Consider the following 25,041-nt stretch of genomic DNA (forward strand, 5'->3'; position numbering starts at 1 on the left):
TTCAGAGTGTATAAAGTCAACTATACATATATATATATATATATATATATATATATATATATATATATATATATGGCTTTATGCAGCATAACACAGAAGGAGTTAACTAATGATGCTCAGCATCTCTAGTTAACACCTTTCCAGCTGGGCTGGGGCAGAGCACTCAGCCCAGCGAGAGGGGAGACACAGGAAACAGCAATATATATACACATTGCTCCTTAACTCTTTCCTGGCTGCAGGACAGGAGGTATCCAATGTATACCTCCTGCTCAGCCAAGCTGTACCCACATTTTCGCAAGTCGCATGTAATAAATCCTTGCATAAATAATATACAAGGTTTCAAAGACCCACTTTCAGCCCACACTCTGCCCCTTGGATTCACCAATGCCATGTGCATCGGCAAAAACAGAGAAATACATACTGCACACACTGTGAGGCATGAGGTGAAAAATATAGGCCAATTTTGGCCTTAGTACATTACCCCAATTTATATATATATATATATATATATATATATATACACACACATTATTTATATATTATTTATTTTATAAATATATTATTTTAGAAAAAGAAGGATTTTCAATTTCATATTTAAAAACAAAATTACCTCCCTCCTTACACTGACAGAACTGGGTGTCACAGAGAGGCATTCCCAGCTGCACCCATAACACATATGTGACACATTGGTGACAATATCTCAATATATGGGTGTCCATTGATGAACCTAAGTGCTGCAGATAAGTTTACACTATTTTATATGTGAGGTGTATGCACACATGCCACTTTAAGAGAGCATACACCCAAACAACTGCCACTCACACATAGGATGCATGCTGAGCACATGGTGTGTGTGCAGCATAAGTCCTATGTGGGAATGATGTGTGTGCAGCATATGTCCTTTATGTAAATGATGGTGTATCATGATGTGTCCAATGTGCAAGTGGCAAGTGTGCACATACTTTATGTTTATTTTGCATGTGTAAGGCATGTGACCTATCTGTGAGTGGGGTAAAGCATGTGTAAGTGGCACATCTTCATCATATGTGAATGGCTTCTGTTCAGGATGTTCCAGTATGTGGGACTTATGTACAGAATATACCTGCATGTTCAGGATATGTCTAGTTTTGTCGCCCTTGAAGACAGAGGGGCCCTTTGCTTTCAGTGTTTTCCGCTGTGATGTACAGTGATCCCTCAACTTACAATGGCCTCAACATACATTAGTTTCAACATACAATGGTATTTTCTGGACCATTGTAAGTTGAAACCAGACTCAACATACAATGCTACAGACAGTCCAGATCTGTGAAACATGTCAATGAACTGACCAATCAGAATGGGCATTTACTGGTAAAACTCCTGTATTACTGAAGCGTATGCACTGACTGGTGTCTGGTAGTGCCCCCTACAGTACAGGGAGGAATTACATGTTCTGTACACTTTACCTGTACCAGGGTTAGCTGCTCCTTCGGACACCAGGTGAGGGCGGCTCCATGTTACTTTTTTAGGACATTGCGTGTGCTGTACAGGACCCTGAAGAAGCTCCTGTCCTCTACATAGACCAATGCTTCCCAAGCAGGGTTCCCCCAGCCTTTGGCTGTCAGGGCATGCTGGGAGTTGTAGTTTTGCAACAGCTGGAGGCTCCCTGCTTGGGAAACACTGACATAGACAGTGATTTACAGCTCCCAGCAGATCTTTCTTACTTTTATATATATAAGGACTTGCTATATCTATTTTAGTTTTCTACTTATTTTTCTTTAATCCTCACTTTTTCCTATTTTTTGGATGACATTTTGGTGCCTTTAGAACCAATTACCAGGCTTCCATAGAGTTATGGTCTCAACTAGAGATGAGCGAACTTACAGTAAATTCGATTCATCACAAACTTCTCGGCTCGGCAGTTGATGATTTATCCTGCACAAATTAGTTCAGCTTTCCGGTGCTCCGGTGGTCTGGAAAAGGTGGATACAGTCCTAGGAAAGAGTCTCCTAGGAATGTATCCACCTTTTCAAGCCCACCGGAGCACCTGAAAGCTAAACTAATTTATGCAGGAAAAGTCATCAACTGCCGAGCCGAGAAGTTCGTGACGAATCGAATTTACTGTAAGTTTGCTCATCTCTAGTCTCAACATACAATGGTTTCAACATACAATGGTCGTCCCAGAACCAACTAATATTGTAACTTGAGGGACCACTGTATATGGAAGTAACAGTGTTTCTACTCCTTGCCTTCTGATTCCACAGGATCAGCTTCTGTACTACATTCCAATAGAAGGCAGGCCTCTTACCATGTCTTTGGAAAAGCAGTAAGTTGTCATTGTTGTATGTATCATAGTAGCAAATGAGTTGTATAGCAGCAGAGAATGACATTATCTGTAGAAATATTAGGGTTTCTGTATAGGCCCCCTCCATCTAAGAGCCCCATAACAACTGCCTGATCTGTCTCTTTAGTATGCGTGCCCCTGTGTCTGTATTATGCTGTAATAAGGACCCCAGAATACAGCTGTATTATAGACTTGTATGTCCAGATTTTGCTGTCCTTTTTTTCTTTTGCAGGAACTTTTTGTCCAGTCATTTTCAAGTATTTGTTAATGACAAAGTGGGAACATGGCTGTCAAATTTTGTAAAGAGCATGGTTGGTCTGATTTATATTACATTTTATATACATTTTTTGTTTAGCACCATGATATAATATTATTATTATCCTACTGGTAATGTTGCACAAAGATCCTATTTTTTGAGCTGCAATGAATACTTACAAGTTTAAAGAAGTTATTTAGGAATAGAAAAACAAGGCTAATTTCTTCCAAAAACAACACCACGCCTGTCCTCAGCTTGTGACAACTTGGCTCCATTTTATTCAAGGGAACTGAGCTACAATATCATGCAGTTTTTAGAAAATATAATCCTGGATAAGCTATTTAGACTAGGTTTACACATAGGGTATTTTTTTTTTCCTTTTCCCTGTACCCCTGCGGTTATAATCTGGGGTTACCAATAGCAATTTTTGGGGTCAACACTAAGCTAGGCTTCCACTACTAAACCTTCAGAGCAAGTAAAAAAAAAAATTTTTTACAAAAAAAAAAAAAAAAAAGACTCCCCCAAAGCCCTTGTTAAAGGACAACTGCAGCGGCATTACACTTATCCCCTATCCACAGGATAGAGGATAAGTGTTTGATCGCGGGGGGGGGTCCGACCGCTGGGACCCCCCCCCCCGATCTCCCTAACGATCTCCCCCCAATCTCCCTCCCTAGAGATCGACGGTGACGCCCCGTCTCCTCCCCATCCCCATACAGTTCTATGGGGGATGCGGGGAGGCACGAATGCTGCCTCCCCGCCTCTCCCATAGAGATGTATGGAGGAGGCGTGCCGGCTGCAACGTCATGCTGCGGCTGGCACACCCCCTGCGCGGGAGAGCCGCGGCCCCATACAGGAGATCACACGGGGTCCCAGTGTTCGGACCCCCCGTGATCAAACACTTATCCCCTATCTTGAGGATAGGGGATAAGTGTTTGTAATGCTGCAGATGTCCTTTAACCATTTTATTAAAAAAAAGTAATCCTGCCAACTAGAGAAGGGGCTACAGAACAAGAGGCCAGGCAGGAATCAAGATGAGTAGGTAGACATCTGCCCACACTGTATAGAGTATACAGCCATCTATATAGAAAGCTGTATACTGTATACTCCCCAATCAGTGAAATCCTTTCTTGCTGGCCAGGCGCAGAATGCTCAGCCTAGCGATATAGGAGGGTCCACTAAACCAGTGATTAAGTAGCTACTTAACTCTTTCCTTGCTGGGCAGGAGGCATACAATGTATATTTCCTGTCCAGCCTGAGCTGCACCTGCGGCTGTATAGCTGCTGGCACAGCTTAGCCCTTCTCAGTATAGAGACAGGAGTCCAGGCTCTTGTGTGATATGCAGAGGTAAGTAGTAGAGATGAGCGAACTTACAGTAAATTCGATTCGTCATGAACTTCTCGGCTCGGCGGTTGCTGACTTTTCCTGCATAAATTAGTTCAGCTTTCTGGTGCTCCGGTGGGCTGGAAAAGGTGGATACAGTCCTAGGAAAGAGTCTCCTAGGACTGTATCCACCTTTTCCAGCCCACCGGAGCACCTGAAAGCTGAACTAATTTATGCAGGAAAAGTCATCAACTGCCGAGCCGAGAAGTTCGTGACGAATGGAATTTACTGTAAGTTCGCTCATCTCTAGTAAGTAGTGTAAACTAATATGGCGTTTTTCTTGTCATTTTTGGAAAACAGCTACTGAGCCAAAAAAAACAGAGCAGAGGAGAGCAGGGGAAATACAGCAAGTGGCCGTTTCGCCCCCTCCCATAGACATGAAGGGAGTGGGCGTGGCGTTACGTCATGAGGGGGCGAGACGGGAGGGGGGCATGTTGTTACATCACGTCTACAGTCCCGAAAACTTCTGGTTTCTGAGCCTGGAGACGCAGCTCCGCACATAGGCCGACATTTATCATTGTCTTTAGACTGTTTTTTGTGTCTACAAAAGGCACAAAAAGGCGCAAGCAGGGTTTATTTGCACCTTTTTTGCGCCTTTTTGTTTACACATTTCTGCTGATTTTGAGTTGCAATCCACAGATTTTGGCAATACACATGATATATCAGGGATTTATGCACTGAGCCTTTTTGTAAAAAGGCGCAAAAAAGGCGCAAAGCCACTGAAAAGTCTCTAAAACTACACCAGCCCAGACCTGGCATGGCTTTTTAGTGTATGTGAAGAGAGAAATTTGAGAAGATGTGACCTGCACAAAATTTATCAAATGCTCGGTGAACATTTAATACATTTTGTTTCTCCTACACATTATCAGCACACAAAAAAAATGTGTAAAAAAAATGCTTCACTTACACCTACAATGATAAATGTGGAGTCCTTTGGATAGGGGATAAAATGTCTAAAGCAGGAATACCCCTTTAAGAGCTGGTTAGGTGTTAGAGTGTGTTAGGGCCAAGTGTCAAGTTTCACAGCTTGGCACATTTCCTTGCTTGCTCTCACTTCACAGTCCCTTTCTTGACTGATGTACACATCCCTGTACACATCCCATAAAAAATTGAATTAAAAGTGATCAAAAATTCCAAACGATGCCAAAATAGTATAAACAAAGCATTATGGGCGCTAAAATGATCCCCTTACACAGCTTTGTAGACAAAAAAGTTAAAGATTCATAGGGGTCAGAAAATCTAGATTGATGTAATAATATTATTATTACTAATAATAATAAAAAGGTTTTAATTTTTATTAAGTACCGTATATACTCAAGTATAAGCCGAGTTTTTCAGCACGATTTTTCATGCTGAAAACACCCCCCTCGGCTTATACTCGAGTGAACTCTCCGCCCTCAGTGGTCTTCAACCTGCGGACCTCCAGATGTTTCAAAACTACAACTCCCAACAAGCCCGGACAGCCATCGGCTGTCCGGGCATGCTGGGAGTGGTAGTTTTGAAACATCTGCAGGTCTGCAGGCTGAAGACCACTGCCCGGGCCTTTGTCATCATCCAGCCCCCCCTCCCCCTTTTAGTTTTGTACTCACCTCTGCTCGGCGGGACGTTCGGGTGAGCTGGTCCGGGCCATCTGTGCTGCAGGACCGTCCGGTGGGGAGGCATAGTCGTTCCGGGCTGTTTATCTTCACCGGGTGACGTTGCCTTGACGATGACGCACAGGGACGTTGCTCATGAACATCCCTGTGCGTCGTCGTCAAGGCAACGTCAACGTCAAGGCAACCTGCGGACCTCCAGATGTTTCAAAACTACAACTCCCAGCATGCCCAGACAGCCAATGGCTTTCCGGGCATGCTGGGAGTTGTAGTTTTGGAACATCTGGAGGTCTGCAGGTTGAAGACCACTGTTAAATCAGACATTGACAAGCGGTGATGATGAAGGGGGTGGTGTGGGATGATGACAGGGTAATGATGAAGGGGGGATGATGACAGGGTAATGATGAAGGGGGGATGATGAAGGGGGGGATGATGAAGGGGGGATGATGACAGGGTGATGATGAAGGGGGGGATGATGACAGGGTGATGATGAAGGGGGGATGATGAAGGGGGGATGATGACAGGGTAATGATGAAGGGGGGATGATGACAGGGTAATGATGAAGGGGGGGATGATGAAGGGGGGATGATGACAGGGTAATGATGAAGGGGGGATGATGACAGGGTGATGATGAAGGGGGGATGATGAAGGGGGGATGATGACAGGGTAATGATGAAGGGGGGATGATGACAGGGTAATGATGAAGGGGGGGATGATGACAGGGTAATGATGAAGGGGGGATGATGACAGGGTGATGATGATGAGGGTGTTAATGACAGGGGTCTGGATGATGACAGGGGGGATGATGTATTTCCCACCCTAGGCTAATAGTCGAGTCAATAACTTTTCCTGGGTTTTTGGGGTGAAATTAGGGGCCTCGGCTTATATTCGGGTCGGCTTATACTCGAGTATATACGGTAGTAAAACATGATGAAGTACTAGCAACCTGAAACATAAATGTAAATGTTGTCTCAGGCACTTCTAGTGTCACTGTTCTGGGCCCACTACTCCATGGTAAATGGTATTTTGTTTTGCTGCCATTTTGTGTTATGCGCATATTTATCAGTGTTACTGTAACCTTAAGGGAAGCCCTGCAGAATGAAGCAGGGGATTCTAATGCCCCAATGGGATGCCTCCACCTTAATCCTTATGTAGTATTGGGGGGGGGGGGGGGGGGGGGAGAGAGCGGTTTATTAAGAGTTGGGGCTGGAGGAGTTCAGTTTCTGCTGAGGTGCAGTGTGAGGAGACGTCTGTAGTGATCTAAGGGGGCCTGAGGAAAGAAGAAACCAAAAATCTGCAGCCACACAGTTCTCAGCACACCCCATCGCATAGGTAAAGGGCAAGCCTGACGGTCAGCTCAACGCTCCCCCCCGGAAATATTCTTCAGTCAGTCTAAAAGTCATTGTGGGTTACCATCAGTCACAAATCACAATTCAGCTAAGTGCAAACAACTACAAGTCCCAGCAAGGCAAAAAGCTCCCCAGGGTTACTCTGAACTTCCCCTGCTCTAATTTGTATTGTGAAGGAATTACCATCTATCCTTCCTCATCTATCCTTCCTCAGTGCATCAATGGTCATTATTGTCCCCAGCACTCAGCCCAGGAGAATTGTCTAAACCTTGGAACGTGGTTGTTTAACGTTACCCTGGTGTCATGAACTGTGCATGACAACATCCACACATTCCCACTGACACCACATATATATTTTATGGTAAAATGAAGAGTGCCATTAAAATTGTTCCTGCAAAAAACAAGCTCTCCTTTATACATAGAAAAATAAGAGTTAAGGCTTTTAGCTGACTGTTTGCTTTAGGCTATGTTCACTCGGCAGAATTCCTGCACGGAATTCCGGCAGCAGAAATTCTGCTGGGTGAATGGGCAGCGGAATCCCATTGAAGTGTATTAACTATAAATTCATGCAGAATTTTCATGCAGAAATGATGGCGTGTGACCATAGCCTTAATCTCGGCCACCAGTTATTGTCTGCACAAGTGTTCATACATGAGGCCCCATATGATTATTTGCACTGTACTAAACTAGGCTACTATGACTTGTGATCAGCTGTTACTGAATCATGACTAATCATATACGGGGTTCTGTTATAGGGGGACTGCTACTATTCTGGACAGATTATAGAATCCAGCGGCTCATCTGTTACCCTGAGGACATGTTTTGGACTACGGTATCTTCTCTATCATATTAAGCAATAACATTAGTTGGTTAATTGTTAGAATGAATGAGGATAAAGGATTTTTGGTTCTACTGAGGGCTCCCTTTTAACCCTTAAAGAGGTTATCCAGAAATAAAAAAAAAGACAGATAATTTCTTTCAAAAACAGCTTCACGTCTGTCCCCAGGTTGGTTGTGGTTTTACAACTTGGCTCTATTCACTTCAATGGAACTGAGTTGCAGAACCACACCCAATCTGGAGACAGACGGGGAGTGTTTTTTGATTGAAAGTAGCTGATTTTTTCTATTCCTGGATAACCCCTTTAAGGCTGAGTTTCCACTTTGTTTTCTTCTGTCAGTTTTTGGATATCTGCCACTGCAGTTTTTGATTCAAAGTCAGAAGTGGATCCATAAGGGAGGAGAAGTGTAAGTCCATGTTCACACTACCGAATTCTCGCGGAATTCCACGAGCGGAATTCCGCGGTGTGAACTTAACAATAGTGTGAATGGGTCTCCGCGAGACCCGTTCACACTGCGGAATTTCCGCGGCGGACAATTCCGCTGCTGAAATTGTTCCGCGCAAAGAAAGAACATGTTCATTCTTTGCGCGGATTCCGCAAGCGCTGCATAGCCGTCAATGGTGACGGCTCAGTGCCCCTCGGCCCTAGCGCCGAATCACCTTCGGCGGCGGCCGCAAGGCGGAATCTCCACTCGCAGAATTCAGCCCGCGAGAATTCTGTAGTGTGAACATGGCCTTAGTCCTTCCTTTATATGTCCTATTCCTTTTGAATACATTTCTGGCTTTGGCTCAAAAACTGCCAGAAAAAGTGGAAACTTAGCCTAACGTATGTGTCCTATTGAACTGACATTCTTTGACCAAGATGTCTACTTACAAACTATAACATAAACAGATAGCGCTCCATGGTATAACAAATCAAGATAGGGTAAACGGGAATAATGCAATCACTCTTACCTGATGAAGTTATGCAAACCATACACAACAATGGTATAAATAGGAACTGACCGAAATACGGTCCTTCTGCAGCCTTCCTGCCCTAGAATAGTACAGCAATAGAGGGGGGAAAACTTCTTAGGGATAGGGTAGGATTTCCATGGCACTGACCGAACCACCACACAGGGTAAAAGACAAACTACTTTAGTTAACCACAATGCCACGCATTTCTCGGCTCAATGGTTAGCCATATCCCATCTCATAACCATGTTCTCCATAATTTGAATCATTCTGAAGAAATGGAACAGCCTTCCAATTTAAAAACACAGACATGACTCATTTTCCACCAGAAAACATAAAGATAGAGCCCTTTAAAAAAATGTATTTTGCTTTTGCTACTTTTTGCACCTGAAAAGTACATGGGCATGAGCGGTGATGGTGGAAAGTATGGCATATGATTGCTGAGGCCAGTGATCGGCTTCATAGGTCATGTTCATGTACAATATGTCATCACTGTCAGCCTCTAGTGTTTCCCAGCCAGAGGGCCTCCTCCCAGCAAGCCTCTGGCTGTCCGGACATGATGGGAGTTGTCGTTTTGCAACAGCTGAAGACACCCAGGTTGGGAAACACTGCTTTAGACTAAAACTGTCAGGCTGCCACCAAAGAATCTGTGCAGAATCAGTGGGGCATTGAAGAGGTGACTATGTTTATTTATTTATTTTTGTTTTAAGACAACTGCAAATTTTGTTTTTTATTGGACACTAAAACACTGTGCCCAATCTGCCAATTCCCATAAAATATTACCCACAAAGAAATCAACTCCCAATAGTATATATTTTGGAAGCCTATGGGAAACGAACACCATTCTATACAGTCATATATGTTGGGGGCATCTTCCACAAGTTTTTGTCAGGAAGTCATCCTTGATGTACACATTTTGAAGTGTCCTAATTGTATAAAATGTCCCCTTTCCCCCGTGTGAATGTGATTTTCTACCTGGGGACTCTCATCCCTCCGTACACCCTGATACAGCTTGTGCATTTTCCTCCATCTACAGACTGTACTCTAAGGATGATCTTCTCCTTTCTTTTTTAGCCGAATGCCCTGAGTACAACCCTTCTTATCTCTGCCTTCCCTGCTGGTATCTCCGAGACATCTTACATTGTGTACTGTGAAAGAAGAAAAAGAAAAGCCACCCAACTTAAAGGGATACTCCTCCCCTAGACATCTTATCCCCTGTCCAAAGGATAGGGGTTAAGATGTCTGATCGCGGGGTTCCCGCCGCTGGGGACCCCCGCGATCTCCCTGCTGCACCCGACTTTCGTTTAGAGCATCAGGTGCAGCGCCAGAGACTCGTGGCATCCCGGCCATGCCCCGTTCCTGACGTCAAGGCCATGCCCCCTCAATGCAAGTCTATGGGAGAGGGCTTGGTCATGACGTCACGAGCCTCCGCCCCGCATCGCCAGTCATCCGGCACGGAGCGAAGTTTGCTCCATGCACCGGATGTCTGGGGTGCAGCAGAGATCGCAGGGGTTCCCAGCGACAGGACCCCTGCGATCAGACATTTTATCCTCTATCCTTTGGATAGGGGATAAGATGTCTAGGGGTGGAGTATCCCTTTTAAGAGAGCAGACTCTCAGTAAAGAGCAGACTCTCAGCTATGAGCTGTGTACTGTTGACTACTATTCTGAAGCATCACCACAGCCAGCTATGTAGGCACTCATATGTGATCCCTAAGATACCACATGGTATTTTCATATGGCATACAGTGAAACATGGCACAAATATCATATGAATCTATTAACAAAAAATCTTCATGTGCTTCAGTATAGAATTAGGCAAACATAGATACAGTATTGACCATAGCAGTCTATGTATGTCACATCATGGAGCCATACAACAGATATCCATAATATGGTCATGACCTTGAGCTTGGGCTTTTAAGCATTTATTTTGTGTTTACAGGGGGATTATAGAATTTTTGAATGAAAGCTTTTTTATTGAGCCATTACAAAAGACTCCTGGGCTTCTGCATAAGATATACAAAATGGAGGCCAGTGAAGACGTGCCCATTTTCATATCTGAGAATGACACCAACCTAAATGATCACAGCTATCAGAGAAAACTTCTAAAACCATTAAAAAGAATAAATAAGGTATGTTTCCATGTTTGAATGCTCTGAAAAAAAAAAAAATATATATATGTCAGTATCAAAGGTGTTCTCCAGGAGAAGGAATATATGGCTTATGTATGCACTAGACTAGACCCCCCCCCCCCACCCCATCACTGGAATATACAGTGGTCCCTCAAGTTACAGTATGAATTAGTTCCATTGTATGATAAAACCATTCTATCTTGAGACCATAATTCTATAGAAACCTGGTAATTGGTTCTAGAGCCTTAAAAATATCATCCAAAAATAGGACAAAGTGAGGATTAAAGAAAAAATAAGTAGAAAACTAATACAGATAAAGCAAGTCCTTACATATAAAAGTAAGAAAGAGCTGCTGGGAGCTGTAAATCACTGTCTGTGTAGAGGACAGGAGCTTCTTCAGGGTCCTGTACAGTACTAACTGTACACAAAAAAGTAATGGAGCCGCCCTCACCTGGTGTCCAAAGGAGCAGCTAACTGTGGCACAGGTAAAGAATAATACAGAACATGTATGACCTCACTGTACTGTAGGGGGCGCTACCAGACATCCTGTCAGTGCATGCACTTCAGTAATACAGGGGTTTTACTAGTGAATGCTCATTCTGATTGGTCAGTTCTTCCAACTATTGACACATTTTGCAGATTTGGACTGTCCGTAGCAATGTATGTTTAGTCTGGTTTCAAGTAACAGTGGTTCAGAAAAGACTATTGTATGGTGAAAATATTGTAACCTGAGGCCATTGCAAGTAGAGGGATCACCGTACTCATACTTGAGAACCTTTTGAGAGCCAAGTTAATAGCAGACATAGCCTTTTTCTAAAGAATGTCTTGGTTATTATTATTTATTTATAAAGTGGCAAAGGAGGCAGTTGCCCTGTAATGCCCCAAAGGGTGTGGATCCCCTGTGCCATTTACTGGTTTGGCTTTGGCCCACACTTGGGAGTGGAACCTAGGTTTTAACCCTTTATCTGGCTCCAGGATGCAGAAGCTGATCTTAGCTGCAGGGGAGACAACAGGTTGCTATTCAAGAGTAGTCCTGTTAAAGGCAGCTGGCCGAGCATGCCAGAATGTCCCAGCACTAGTGATGAGCGGCAGGGGCCATATTCGAATTTGCAATATTTTGTGTATATATTGACGATTATTTGTCCTATGTTCGTGAAATTCGCATATTCGCTATGTTCGTTCACTTATTTTTCCATGCGAAAAGTTCGCCGAGAAAGTTCACATAAAAATTTGCATGTAAAAAAAAAAAAATTGCCAATGTGAAATTACGGATTGCCAATATTCGTGATAAAAATTTGCATTACGAATATTCGTGCTCAACACTACCCAGGACAAAGCATTGTGGATACAGGCAGGTGAGGGCAAGCTGACACTGGGATGGAAGATCACAGCAGGGCAGGTCAGGTACTTAGCAGAGCTGGTGTTCTTAAAACAGCAGGGCTGAGTAGCATTTGGATGTAACAAGCTTTCTGGCAGAGAAAGGCGAAGTCAAACAGTCCGAGTCTTATCCAGGAGAGGCAAACTTATATGATACGGCAATTCACACAAATTGCTAATTGTAAATAAAAATAACCAACCTACTAAGTTACAGGCTTATTATTCAATAAGTACCATCCCATCCCCAAACCCTTCCCTCCAGGAGTGAGAAAAAAAGTAAAAAAATATATCAAAATACAATGATTTAGAAAAATGATTATACTGAAAACTGCTCCCCCATAAAGTTTTTGTTGTTTTATAACTGGAGAAATGCTGCTCCGGGTTTGGCATTGGAGGCACCGGACAATCTGTGGTGGAACCTGAGAGTTTAATCTGTTACTGGTGACAAACATTGTTCCGTTATAGATGAGGAAAATTTGATGAGTATTTGTTGACAATACTTCTTAGTCTATGGTTTGTGTCTTTCAGATCAGATCATCTATTTTCAATATGAGGCGATATATAAAGGTATCCTTGTTTGTGACACACGAAGCAGTGAGTATCCTCCTCATATTTTATTGAATGGCTTATTGGATTAGAATCGTGCGGTTATTAGAGACACATTCTGCATAACTTGGTTTAGTGTTGGCGCCTTCATTGTTTAATACCGTTGTTGGTCATCTTTGTGGCCTCTCATTGCTAGGAGTGCACATCCCAAGTAACACACAATCATAGGCAAAACCTTATATTTTAGTTTTTGGTGTGTGATTAATATAATAATCTGACCCTCAGTGTAATAATTTAGAAAAAGCCAATACACAACTGTTATCTTTCCAGTGAGCAAACCTCCCGAAATCCCTTTCAAATCCGATTCGGCAAATCACATTTGTTTCCGATTTGGATCCTGATTTGGAGTCGATTGCCCAGGCAAAATATGCACAGTAGCAGGGACTCCTGTCAAAGGCAAGGGTCCTAGCTCTTGCGCAGTACTCTAAGTGGCAGGGATGAGTGCAGAACACCCAGACCAACGAATGGAACCTGTGATGCATACAACATCGCTGCTTAGTATACAGGAGCAGGGATGAAATTAATCCGAAATGTATCACAAAATGTTTGTATTCTAATGAAGCAACATTCTTTGTAAAGTTCAAAAAAATCTGAATCTGATTTGTGCCAAATCTATCTTCTCCTCTATAGTCCGGGGACCACTTTTTATTTTTATTTTATCAGTTTCTCTTGGCACATAAAGACTTGCGACCAGGTCCTAAAATCCAGAGCAGAATGAGGGAGGATTTTTGGAAATCCAGCAACATCTAGTTAAAGGGGTATTCCGGCCTTAGATATCTTATACCCTATCCAATGGATCTCAGTGCAGCACCTGGCATTCTGTGCCGGGCGCTGCCCCTGAGATGGAGACATGATGTCACCTACCCTCGAGATATTACGCCATTCATGTCTATGACCGCCTCTCCATTCATGTCTATGACCCCCTGCGATCAGACATCTTATTCCCTATCCTTTGTCTAAGGCCAGAATACCCCTTTAAGCCTCCGCACCTTGCACTGCTGTATTAACTATAATTTATCATTCTACTTCTATGTGATAGTCATACTGTCTGGAATATAAAGTACACATTTTCATAGTGACTACATAGTGACGTCTGAGGCCTACTGGCAAAATAGAGCAGCTTGGGGAGAATAGTCATCTTGACAGCAGCTATCCGCCCAAAAAAGGAAATATACTGTGACCTCCATTTATCTAACAGCGCACGTAGCTCTCGGAACAGGGAGGGGAAGTTTACAGAGTATAGAGAGGAATAGCTAGGAGAGAGGGAGACTCCCAGATATTTAATAGTAGAGGAAGACCAGCAAAAGGAGTAGTTAGAACGTAGATGGGACACCAAAGACGGTGGGAGATTGATAGGCAAAGCTTCAGACTTAGAGAGGTTGACTTTATAGCCCGAGACTAAAATGGAGTGATTTCTAACAAGGGACTGTTTGCCATTGTGTTTTTTGTGAAAGTAACTTGTTTTATAACCTGAAAACATTTTGTACAGTTCATCGCTTTTATGAATAAAATATTGAATGCTTTTGTGATAGTTAATGTTTATATATTTTTTCTTTTTAACACATTTGCAATATTAGGTTTAAATCAATTTAAAGGAGTAGTCCAGTGGTGACTCAGTGGTGAACAACTTATCCCCTATCTTAAGGATAGGGGATAAGTTGCAGATCGCGGGGGGTCCGACCCCTGGGGCCCCCTGCGATCTCCTGTACGGGGCCCCGACAGCCCGCGGGAAGGGGGTGTGTCGACCTCCGCACGAAGCGGCGGCCGACATGCCCTCTCAATACAACTCTATGGCAGAGCTGGAGCGCTGCCTTCGGCAATCTCCGGCTCTGCCATAGAGATGTATTGAGGGGGCGTGTCGGCCGCCGCTTCGTGCGGGGGTCGACACCCGCTATCTGGGCCGAGAGCCGGGGCCCTGTACAGAGAGATTGCAGGGGGCCCCAGCGGTCGGACCCCCCGCGATCTCAAACTTATCCCCTATCCTTAGGATAGGGGATAAGTTTTTCACCACTGGACTACCCCTTTAACACCAAGCTGATAAACAAGGATAATTGTTGTAATGTTTGAACAATTATAACACATGAATACTTTTGATTCATGGAAACATTTTTAAACAAACAAGTCTAAACCATTTTGACTCACAGAACTAATTTCTTTAGCTCGGAGTTTGTGCGACACAAAAAAACGTGCGACAAAAAAATAACCGACATGTGCGACAGAATAGTAAATAAGCCTGAAAAAAAGTGATATTGAAATCTCTCCAGAATAAACACTTCACTCTTAGTAAATCAGGGCCAATGTGTGTAAGTCTATAGTTCCAATATTTCTAGTTATATTAGCTTTTATGTATACTTTTTTGTTCACATTATCTTTTACAGTATAACATTCTGGGTGCCAGTCCACAGGCAGTCCTTTCTTCTTTATTGCAAACATTTAGCTATATTAACACAGTAAGTATAGTTCTTTGTTTTTCAATAATTTGTTATTTTTAAATGTTTTTTTTTTAATGTATGGTTTACCTGTGAAGTTAGCCCCTTACCTCAGTAATAAATAATTTTCTTTATTGTTTTTTCTCCCTCACCCTCATAAAACTAACTTTAGTTTTTTTCATTAACAGTGCAACATAAAGTTTTAATTCCTTTGCAGGACAAGTAGTACTTATTAAAGGCACCCTTTATTTTACCATATATTGTATAGAAAAACAGAAAAAAAATTATAATTGTGAGGGAAAACTGGGTGAATTTGTGGAGGTTTCGGTCGACTGTGCAGTTAAATTGACTTGTTAACTTTATTGTGCAGTATGAAAACAGCAAATTTATATTGTTTTTGTTATGTTTAACTTTGTTATGTTTAAAGCATAAAAAAAGTTTGGCAGCGTGAGCTGTAGATTTTATTACTATAAATTGGAAGTATATAAGGCTTTTTGATTGCCTTTTAATCTATGTTTTTGGGGTATTTGTTGGGTATTGAGATACTTTTGACTTGAAAAAAGGAAGGACAACATACAACATATTTATCTTCCTTTATAGAAATTTGTTCCACTTCAAATGGAGGTATTTTTATCTACAATTGATCTTTGGACAGAGTCAAATCTATGTGTCACCGAAGGTAGTGTAAGTGACACACTGGATAACTTCATCGGATGGCTATCAGGACTACCATCAAACCGGAGAAGATTTGATATACCTTTATTAATTCTGTAAGTACGGACTTTGCTGTTCACATCCTTTGATTGTATCAATCGGCTAGACTGACGTGTATAACAGTTTAAAATCTCAGGCCCCATTTAGATCACGCTTTTAGGGTGTGTTGCCTTTATATGCCCGAACAGCTATGCCCACATATACTGTGGTGTATCTGCGTTGCGCTCATTGACTGTAATAAACTGAGCATAATCTAAAAGTGACTATTACTGGTCTGTTCTTCTGACATACCTAGGGTTGCCACATTTGTTGCAAAAAAAAATACCGGCCATGCTAATTTGCATAATTAATTATTTATGCGTATCCTATGTCCTATTCTGACCCTATAACTTTTTTATTTCTCCTTATACGGGACTGTATGAGAGCTCATTTTTGCGCCCTGATCTGTAGTTTTTAACAGTACCGTTTTGTTTTGTTTTGATGTGACTTTTTGATCGCTTTTTTTTTTTTTTTATTAAATTCGGAAGTTGCAATAAGTTACTAACTACAACTCCCAGCATGCCCTGATACAGCCTGTGGCTCAGCAGCTGCCCCAAATGAAAACTACAACTCCCAGCATGTTTGACTATATAGTAGTATATAGTACAGGTCAGTGTTTCCCAACCAGGGGTGCCTCCAGCTGTTGCAAAATGACAACTCCCAGTATGTTGGACCATATAGTAATATATAGTATAGGTCAGAGTTTCCCAAACAGGGGTGCCTCCAGCAGTTGCAAAACGACAACTCCCAGCATGCCCGGACAGCCAAAGGCATGCTGGGAGTTGTAGTTTTGCAACAGCTGGAGGCGCTGTGGTTGGGAAACACTGGTATAGGTTATGGTTAGAGATGAGCGAACTTACAGTAAATTTGATTCGTCACGAACTTCTCGGCTCGGCAGTTGATGACTTATCCTGCATAAATTAGTTCAGCTTTCAGGTGCTCCGATGGGCTGGAAAAGGTGGATACAGTCCTAGGTAAGATTCTCCTAGGACTGTATCCACCTTTTCCAGCCCACGGGAGCGCCTGAAAGCTGAACTCATTTATGCCGGATAAGTCATCAACTGCCAAGCCGAGAAGTTCGTGACAAATTAAATTTACTGTAAGTTCGCTCATCTCTAGTTATGGTGCAACAAACATTCTGGGAGTTGGAGAATTGGTTAAATAAATACCGGCCATTGCATTGTCGGTATTTTTAGTATTAAAATACCAGCAGGGTGGCCAAATTACTGGCTGTGCCAGTAGAATTTCGACCAGGTGGCAACCCTAGATATACCCCAAAAGCATGATGTAAATGTGGCCTTACTTAAACACATTATCACCAGGGTGGGGAGACTGCTGTTTCGAACAATCCAGATGTGTCGTCTACTTCAAAAATATCACATTGCACAATGTTTAACACTAAGTCCTATTACAAAGACCACATCATTGTTTTTAGGTTACAACTCAGGGGAAAGTTTAGGGTGCAGTAAATATAGTGTGGTATGGCAGCGGGGTGTGAGGTGCAGGGTAGATGTTGTTACCCTAGGGGCAGATGGTATTAATCCCTTGTGTTCGTGATGCCAGGACTTGGTTTAGCCTTAACCACCCGAAGGTATAGCGCTGGATCCTGGGCTAGGCACAGGGGCAATGAAGACACCGACGCCAAGTTACAGACAATGGTAGCTTTACTGAGGGTAGACAGTTGTTACAGTCTATGCAGTACAGCTAGGGCCTAAGGAGGTGACCAGTGACCTTGCAGGTTTTGCTACTTGTAGTAGACAGGAGAAATTAGTGCAGGCCACACTGAATAGACAGAAAACTTGACTTGACTGACAGGACAGTGACTTCAGCTTACTTGCACTTGACTTGAGGCTGCAGGACTGGACTTGTGGCTGCAGAACTTGACTTGAGGCCGCAGGACTGGACTTGTGGCTGCAGAACTTGACTTGAGGCTGCAGGACTGGACTTGTGGCTGCAGAACTTGACTTGAGGCCTCAGGACTGGACTTGTGGCTGCAGAACTTGACTTGAGGCCGCAGGACTGGACTTGAGGCTGCAGAACATGACTTGAGGCTGCAGGACAGGACTTGTGGCTGCAAAACTTGACTTGAGGCCTTCACTGCTCTGGACACACACTATAGGCACGACTGACCTCAGCAAAGACTTGGAGCAAAAGAGAGAAAGGGCAAGAGCCTAGCTCCTCCCAGAACTTATATAGAGGAGACTAGCAGGGAGCCCATAGGTCACCTTTGGGGTCAGCTGGTCACCAGTACCTCCTGGGTAACAATCACATGGTACATTTATTAAAGGTACAATACACAATATAATACATAACCCATACATGGGAGGGGGGGGGGGGGGGGAACTGCGGGGGACCCTGGGGACACTGAGGGACACTGCCTGACAGGGAAGGGAAGGTACAGGGAAACACCATCCCGTACTGGGCCACCACAATAGGAGAATGTTATGAGTTGGTACCGAAACCTTTCTGTTTTCCTTTTATTAGTGATGGACAACATCCTGAAGTTGGAAAAACTTATTTTGGACAGATGTGCTCGGAGAACAATGGGGCAGTAGTAACGGTATCAGTCCTCTCTAGATGAGTTTATAATTCTTCATGAATGATACATGGAAACCAGATAGATACAATCCGAAAATAGCATCTAATTCCAAATATTCATATTGTTAGGAAGTGTTTATTATGTGATGATGAAGCTTATGATTATGCTGATTCTGATGAAGATTGTGATAATGATTACAACCATGATGATCAGCAGCCCCATTATTATTATCATTGTTATTGTTAGTAGCAGTTAATATGATGATGATTACATTGTATTTATAAGATTGCTACAAATCCTAATATGTTATATACTGATACTTTGATTATGATACAGAACAGATGAGCTGTATCCCTTTGCGGAACAAAACAATCACCATAAGGATCAACTTTTAGGGGGAGATTTATCAATACCTGTCCAGAGGAAAAGTTGCTGAGTTGCCCATAGCAACCAATCAGATCGCTTCTTTAATTTTGCAGAGGCTTTTCAAAAATGAAAGAAGCGATCTGATTGGTTGCTATGGGCAACCCAGGAACTTTTCCTCTGGACAGGTTGTGATAAATCTCCCCCTTAGTCTTTTGGCTGTTATCCGCTGAAGGCAAAATGAGGGGGAAAGGACTACTGTGCACCTCCAGCTTTAAAATATGAATTATTTGTGATCAGTCATGAGTAAGGTTATCAGGGTTTGTGGGCCAAAAACTGGGTCATCTGTACAAAATCTGTGTATGTGGATGCCATGTCTCCGGCAAATAGCTGATTGGTGAAGGAGCAAGGTTTTGGATCCTGAGGATATGTCATTGATATCTGGTTGCTGGATATCCAGGACCTGGCACCCATACAGATCAGCCGTTTACCGGAGACGTGGCGCCCACATACACAGAGAACAGAAGCAGACAGCTATGTACATTGTGTAGTGGCTGTGGCAGGTACTGTAGCCCAGCTCTTTGAGTTAATGAAAGCTGTCGTGCAGTAACAGTATATGGCTATTACACAATATACTGAGATGCCTGCTGAGTGGTGCAGTTGCCCATGGCAACCAATGTGCTTTTATCTTTTTTCAAATGTCTCCTTTAAAATGAAAGAAGCAATCTCATAGGTTGCCATAGTCAGCTGCACAACTTTTCCTCTACACAGATTTGTTAAATCTCCCCGACCGATCGCTAGAGCAAGCCAGAAGTGTGTGCTAATTCTCTCCTGGCTCTGTATACCACGACCAAGACAGTCTCGCAATGCGAGTCTATGGAACTGTCTTGGTCCCATGGACAGAAATCAGGGAGAGAAGTGCTCTTTCGGGTCTTTCTAGCGATCGGTTGGGGTCAGAACACTTATACCCCAACCGATCAAAACTTTTGACATGCTTCTACGACATGTAAAAAGTTTATTAAAGTGACAGGTTCACGTTAAGCCCAGTGGCAGAAAAAAAGCTGAACATGGTCTCATAAAAACTTATACTCTATTAAGTCAGCTTAAAGATATCCACAAACCCTGGACAAGCTACATCAGGTCTAATATGTTTAGTAGGTGACCTTAATCACTGACCTTCACATGAAGGGTTTAGAATAATGTTTTAATAGTGCATTATCTTTATCTTACTTTTTTTATGTGCACAGTTTGCAAAAGGATTGTCTGTAGAGAAATTCTCCGGCCACATTTCCCATATATTGGGTCACAATGTTGGGATGCTCCATCATCATTCTGGGGAATGTCCCTGTCCAGCTTTTCCTTGTATCATGGATGTCAGCATGACGTGAGTTCTGCATTGTATTAGTACCTGCATACTGTGGGGCAAAAAAGTATTTAGTCAGCCACCAACTGTGCTCCCACTTAACAAAGATGAGAGAGGCATGTAATTTTCATCATAGGTATAACTCAACTATGAGAGACATAATGAGAAAAAAATAATTCATAAAAATCACATTGTCTGATTTTAAAGAATTTATATGCAAATTATGGTGGAAAATAAGTATTTGGCCCCCTACAAACAAGCAAGATTTCTGTCTCTCACAGACCTGTAACTTCTTCTTTAAGAGTCTCCTCTGTCCTCCACACGTTACCTGTATTAATGGCACCTGTTTGAACTTGTTATCAGTATAAAAGACACCTGCCCACAAACTCAAACAGTCACACTCCAAACTCCACTATGGCCAAGACCAAAGAGTTGTCGAAGGACACCAGAAACAAAATTGTAGACCTGCACCAGGCTGAGAAGACTGAATCTGCAATAGACAAGCAGCTTGGTGTGAAGAAATCAACTGTGGGAGCAATTATTAGAAAATGGAAGACATACAAGACCACTGAACTGATAATCTCCCTCGATCTGGGGCTCCAAGCAAGATCTCTCCCCATGGTGTCAAAATTATCACACGGTGGGCAAAAAATCCCAGAACCACACGGGGGGACCTAGTGAATGTCCTGCAGAGAGCTGGGACCAAAGTAACAAAGGCTACCATCAGTAACACAATACGTTGCCAGGGACTCAAATCATGCAGGGCCAGACGTGTGCCGCTTCTCATTCCCGCGGTCAGCAGTGAAGTGTGAGGATGCACGAAGGCATGAGGGTGAATGAGGCTGAAACTGATGCCGCTTCCAGGCGTACTTTGGAAGCAGTGCATGCGCTGTGGTGAAAGCCTACCGGAAGAGCAGGGAGGGAGGCCATGCATATTGATGAGCCGGGCAGAGCGCCCACCTGGCAGAATATCATGTGGGGTGCCCGGAGCTCCGGTCCCAACTCTGCCCGTGCCCGAGGGACCTCATTTATATAAAAAGAAAACAGCGATAACGGCGCAACGGCTGGGTCATTCAGGACATTGGGGGAGATTTATCAAAACCTGTGCAGAGGAAAACTTGCCCAGTTGCCCATAGCAACCAATCAGATCGCTTATTTTTCACAGGCCTTCTTACAAATGAAAGAAGCAATCTGATTAGTTGTTATGGGCAACTAGGCAAGTTTTCATCTGTACAGGTTTTGATAAGTCTCCGCCATTGTAAGTATCATTTTGATCAGTATCACCCGCACTACAAGCCTGTATGACAGGTTAGTGAGGGTGATACTGATGACAGATTTCCTTTAAGTTCGAGAAATTGCACAATTGGTGGCTGACTAAATACTTTTTTGCCCCACTGTATAGTGCGCTCTAGAATGTGGCCGACTAAAACTGCAGTTGATTGAATAATTTTAATTGTTTGTTTCATTGTTTGGTTTTCTCATTTCTATTGTTATCAATGGTCGAAAAAAGGTATCTGACAGTGGCTCATCTGTATTGAGAACACATGAACGCTCAGCCAAACTGAGCATCCGTGTGTATAGAGAGCATGGGGAGGAGGTCTCTGATGAAAGTGCACTGAAAAGGGCTGAAATCCCCCTTCATGGGTGCTGATGTGTTTTTTTTATGGGGTTTTATTGCCTATGCTTTGCCACTATGGTGTAAATACTATATCTCTGTATGATTCTAGTTCTCATACATATTTATTTCTCATGTCCAGACTAGCTTCCAATTCAAAAACGTTCAGCAACTGCAGCTTAAAGGAATTCCGGAATTTTATTATAAAAACCGGAGCCACCTGCCTCTTGACACATCTTAATACCAAGTCTCTGCTAGATACTTCATTGTGTGGAAATAGAATTTTGGACAATATGGAGTCGTGTGACTGTGGAACCGAAGTAGTGAGTAATCATTGAATTTTTCTTTTTATATAAGTCATTTTATTATAAATCATTCATTGTATTTGGAACTGCATATGGGGATTGGCAGAGGTGGGGATTTGGTGCTGCAGTGTGTGGATGGAGCTGTGAACAATGGAGATCTCTTGTCAAAGATGTCAGATACAATTGTTAATGTATAATAAGTTTCCAATATCCTCACAGATGACATCACAAAAGCCGCCACGCCCCCTTCCATAGACTTGCAATGAGGGGGGGGGGGGCGTGACATCACACAGGGGCGGAGTCGTGACATCACGATCTTCCATCCCTGTGGTCGGGACCCAGACCCTCCAGCGCTTCCGGAGCAGTAACAGGTGGGTGCTGTGTGCTATATTGCGGGGGTCCCCAGCGGCGGGACCCCCGCGATAAGACATCTTATCCCCTATCCTTTGGATAGGAAATAAGATGTCTAGGGGTGGGGTACCCCTTTAAGGAAAGGTCACATATACACTCACTGGTCTCTTTATAAGGTACACCTTGCTGGCACCAGGTAGTACCCTCAATTTACCTCCATTCTTCTTGTCATACTTTCTACAAGGTACTGGAAATATTCAATGGGATTCTGCTGCACTGTGCACAAATCTGCTGCGGAAATCTGGATTCCGTCAATTATTTTGGTGGAATCTGCTCGGGGATGCATTGCCTTCTGTGGAGACTGTCATATTCTGCCGATGCTCGTAGAATGGGGACTTTCTTTTGTGTGAACATAATTTAAGATTTCCAAATAATATAAAAGGGATTATCCAGTATTAGAAAAACAGAGCTGAATTCTTCAAAAAAAAAAAAAAAAAAGCACCACACCTGTCCTTAAAGGGGTACTCCGGTGCTTACACATCTCATCCCCTATCCAAAGGATAGGGGATAAGATGCCTGATCGCGGGAGTTCCGCAGCTGGGGACGCCAGTGATCATGCACGCGGCTATCACGCCCCCTCCCGTAGGCTTGCATTGAGGGGCGGTGCGTGACGTCACACAGGGGCGGGGGCATGACGTCACACGCCGCCGGCCCTGCGGTCGACCGTAATCAGTCCCGGAGCGAACACGCTACGGGGACTGATTACAAACGGGGTGCCGCGTGCATGATCACGGGGGTCCCCAGCTGCGGGACTCCCGCGATCAGGCATCTTATCCCCTATACTTTGTATAGGGGATAAGATGTGTAAGCACCGGAGTACCCCTTTAAATTATAAGTGGTATTACAGCTCAGAATACAGCCATGCTGTAATAGCACACACAACCTGAGGACAGATGTGTCGCTGTTTTTAGAAGAAGTTAACTCTGTTTTTCTATTCCTGTATAACCCCTTTAAAACTATAGAGCACTAGATAGTTGCATTGCCCACAAAGATAGAATGAGCGGGTCTTCAATATGCGAGCCATGCCAGTCAGAAGCTTTCTTTCAGTCAAGTGTTGCTGAAAGTGTCTCTCTGTATATTCAGTGGTGTTTTAACACCTACATTTTCACTTTTTTAAATGAAGTCCACTAGGTTATTTTTAGAGATGAGCGAATTGAAGCTGACGAACCCAAATTCGTTCCGAATTTCATGAAATATTAGATTCACAACAAATGCGAATATCGCCACGATTAGCTTAATTGAACTCCATTTACTGCGGTCCAGGCTTCAGGGCATCTAAAACGGCGGATCCACATGTAAGAACATGGGGCAAGGAACGCTGGGAAGGCGGGAAGGCAAGGCGGGATGGAAAGTAGGCGGGATGACCCTTTATCACATGCAGGATGCAGCCTATCAGCAGCCAGTCACCCCTGTGATGTCACAGCCCTGTATATTCAGCAGCCATTTTGTGGCTTGTCATGTCATTCATTGCATAAAGAAAGGACATCGCTATGTGTGTGTTACACAGAAAAGCTCATTCCAGCAGTGTTTCACCTCCTAGTCACATCAGAATTCTCGTGGACAAAAAGCAGTGATTTTTTTCACTGAAAAGGATTTTTACTGCAGCCATTAACCCCTTAAGGACTGAGCCCTTTTTCACCCTAAGGAATGAGCCCTTTTTTGCAATTCTGACCACTGTCACTTTACGCATTAATAACTCTGGGATGCTTTTACCGATTGTTTTGATTCCGAGATAGTTTTTTCGTGACATATTCTACTTTAACACAGTGGTAAATTTTTGTTGTTACTTGCATCCTTTCTTGGTGAAAAATCCCCAAATTTCATGAAAATTTTGAAAATTTAGCATTTTTCTAATTTTGAAACTCTCTGCTCGTAAAGAAAATGAATATTACAAACAAATTATATTTTGATTCACAAATACAATATGTCTACTTTATTTTGGCATCATAAAGTTGACATGTTTTTACTTTTGGAAGACATCAGAGGGCTTCAAAGTTCAGCAGCAATTTTCCAATTTTTCACAAAACTTTCACAATCTGAATTTTTCAGGGACCAGTTCAGTTTCGAAGTGGATTTGAGGGGTCATCATATTAGAAATACCCCACAAATGACCACATTATAAAAACTGCACCCCTCCAAGTATTCAAATGACATTCAGAAAGTGTGTTTACCCTTTAGGTGTTTCACAGGAATAGCAGCAAGGTAAAGGAGAAAATTCAAAATCTTAATTTTTCAGACTCGCATGTCCTTGTAGACCCAGTTTTTTAAATTTTACAAGGGGTAAAAGGAAAAAAAGCCCCCAAAAATTTGTAACCCAATTTCTCTCGAGTAAGGAAATACCTCATATGTGTATGTCAACTGTTCGGCGGGCGCAGTAGAGGGCTCAGAAGGGAAGGAGTGACAATGGCATTTTGGAGAGTGAATTTTGCTGAAATGGTTTTTGGGGGGCATGTCA

General features: G+C 43.0%; 1 protein-coding gene across 2 annotated transcripts in view; it reads left to right on the forward strand.

Moving 5' to 3' along the window:
- Nucleotides 1-25,041, forward strand: part of LOC130368151 (disintegrin and metalloproteinase domain-containing protein 9-like) — a 49,591-nt gene that overhangs the window by 3,661 nt on the left and 20,889 nt on the right. Inside the window, exons 4-13 of one of the 2 annotated variants that reach the window (XM_056571510.1) lie at nt 2,244-2,305; nt 2,556-2,634; nt 7,656-7,732; nt 10,636-10,825; nt 12,731-12,796; nt 15,187-15,258; nt 15,838-16,007; nt 18,475-18,550; nt 20,140-20,276; nt 22,013-22,193. In XM_056571510.1, the coding sequence (XP_056427485.1) occupies nt 2,244-2,305; nt 2,556-2,634; nt 7,656-7,732; nt 10,636-10,825; nt 12,731-12,796; nt 15,187-15,258; nt 15,838-16,007; nt 18,475-18,550; nt 20,140-20,276; nt 22,013-22,193 (1,110 nt within the window). The remainder of the gene's footprint in view (nt 1-2,243; nt 2,306-2,555; nt 2,635-7,655; nt 7,733-10,635; nt 10,826-12,730; nt 12,797-15,186; nt 15,259-15,837; nt 16,008-18,474; nt 18,551-20,139; nt 20,277-22,012; nt 22,194-25,041) is intronic. The other variant, XM_056571511.1, reaches the window with a different exon arrangement.

This window comes from Hyla sarda, chromosome 4 (assembly GCF_029499605.1).
Source record: "Hyla sarda isolate aHylSar1 chromosome 4, aHylSar1.hap1, whole genome shotgun sequence".
NCBI lineage: Eukaryota > Metazoa > Chordata > Amphibia > Anura > Hylidae > Hyla > Hyla sarda.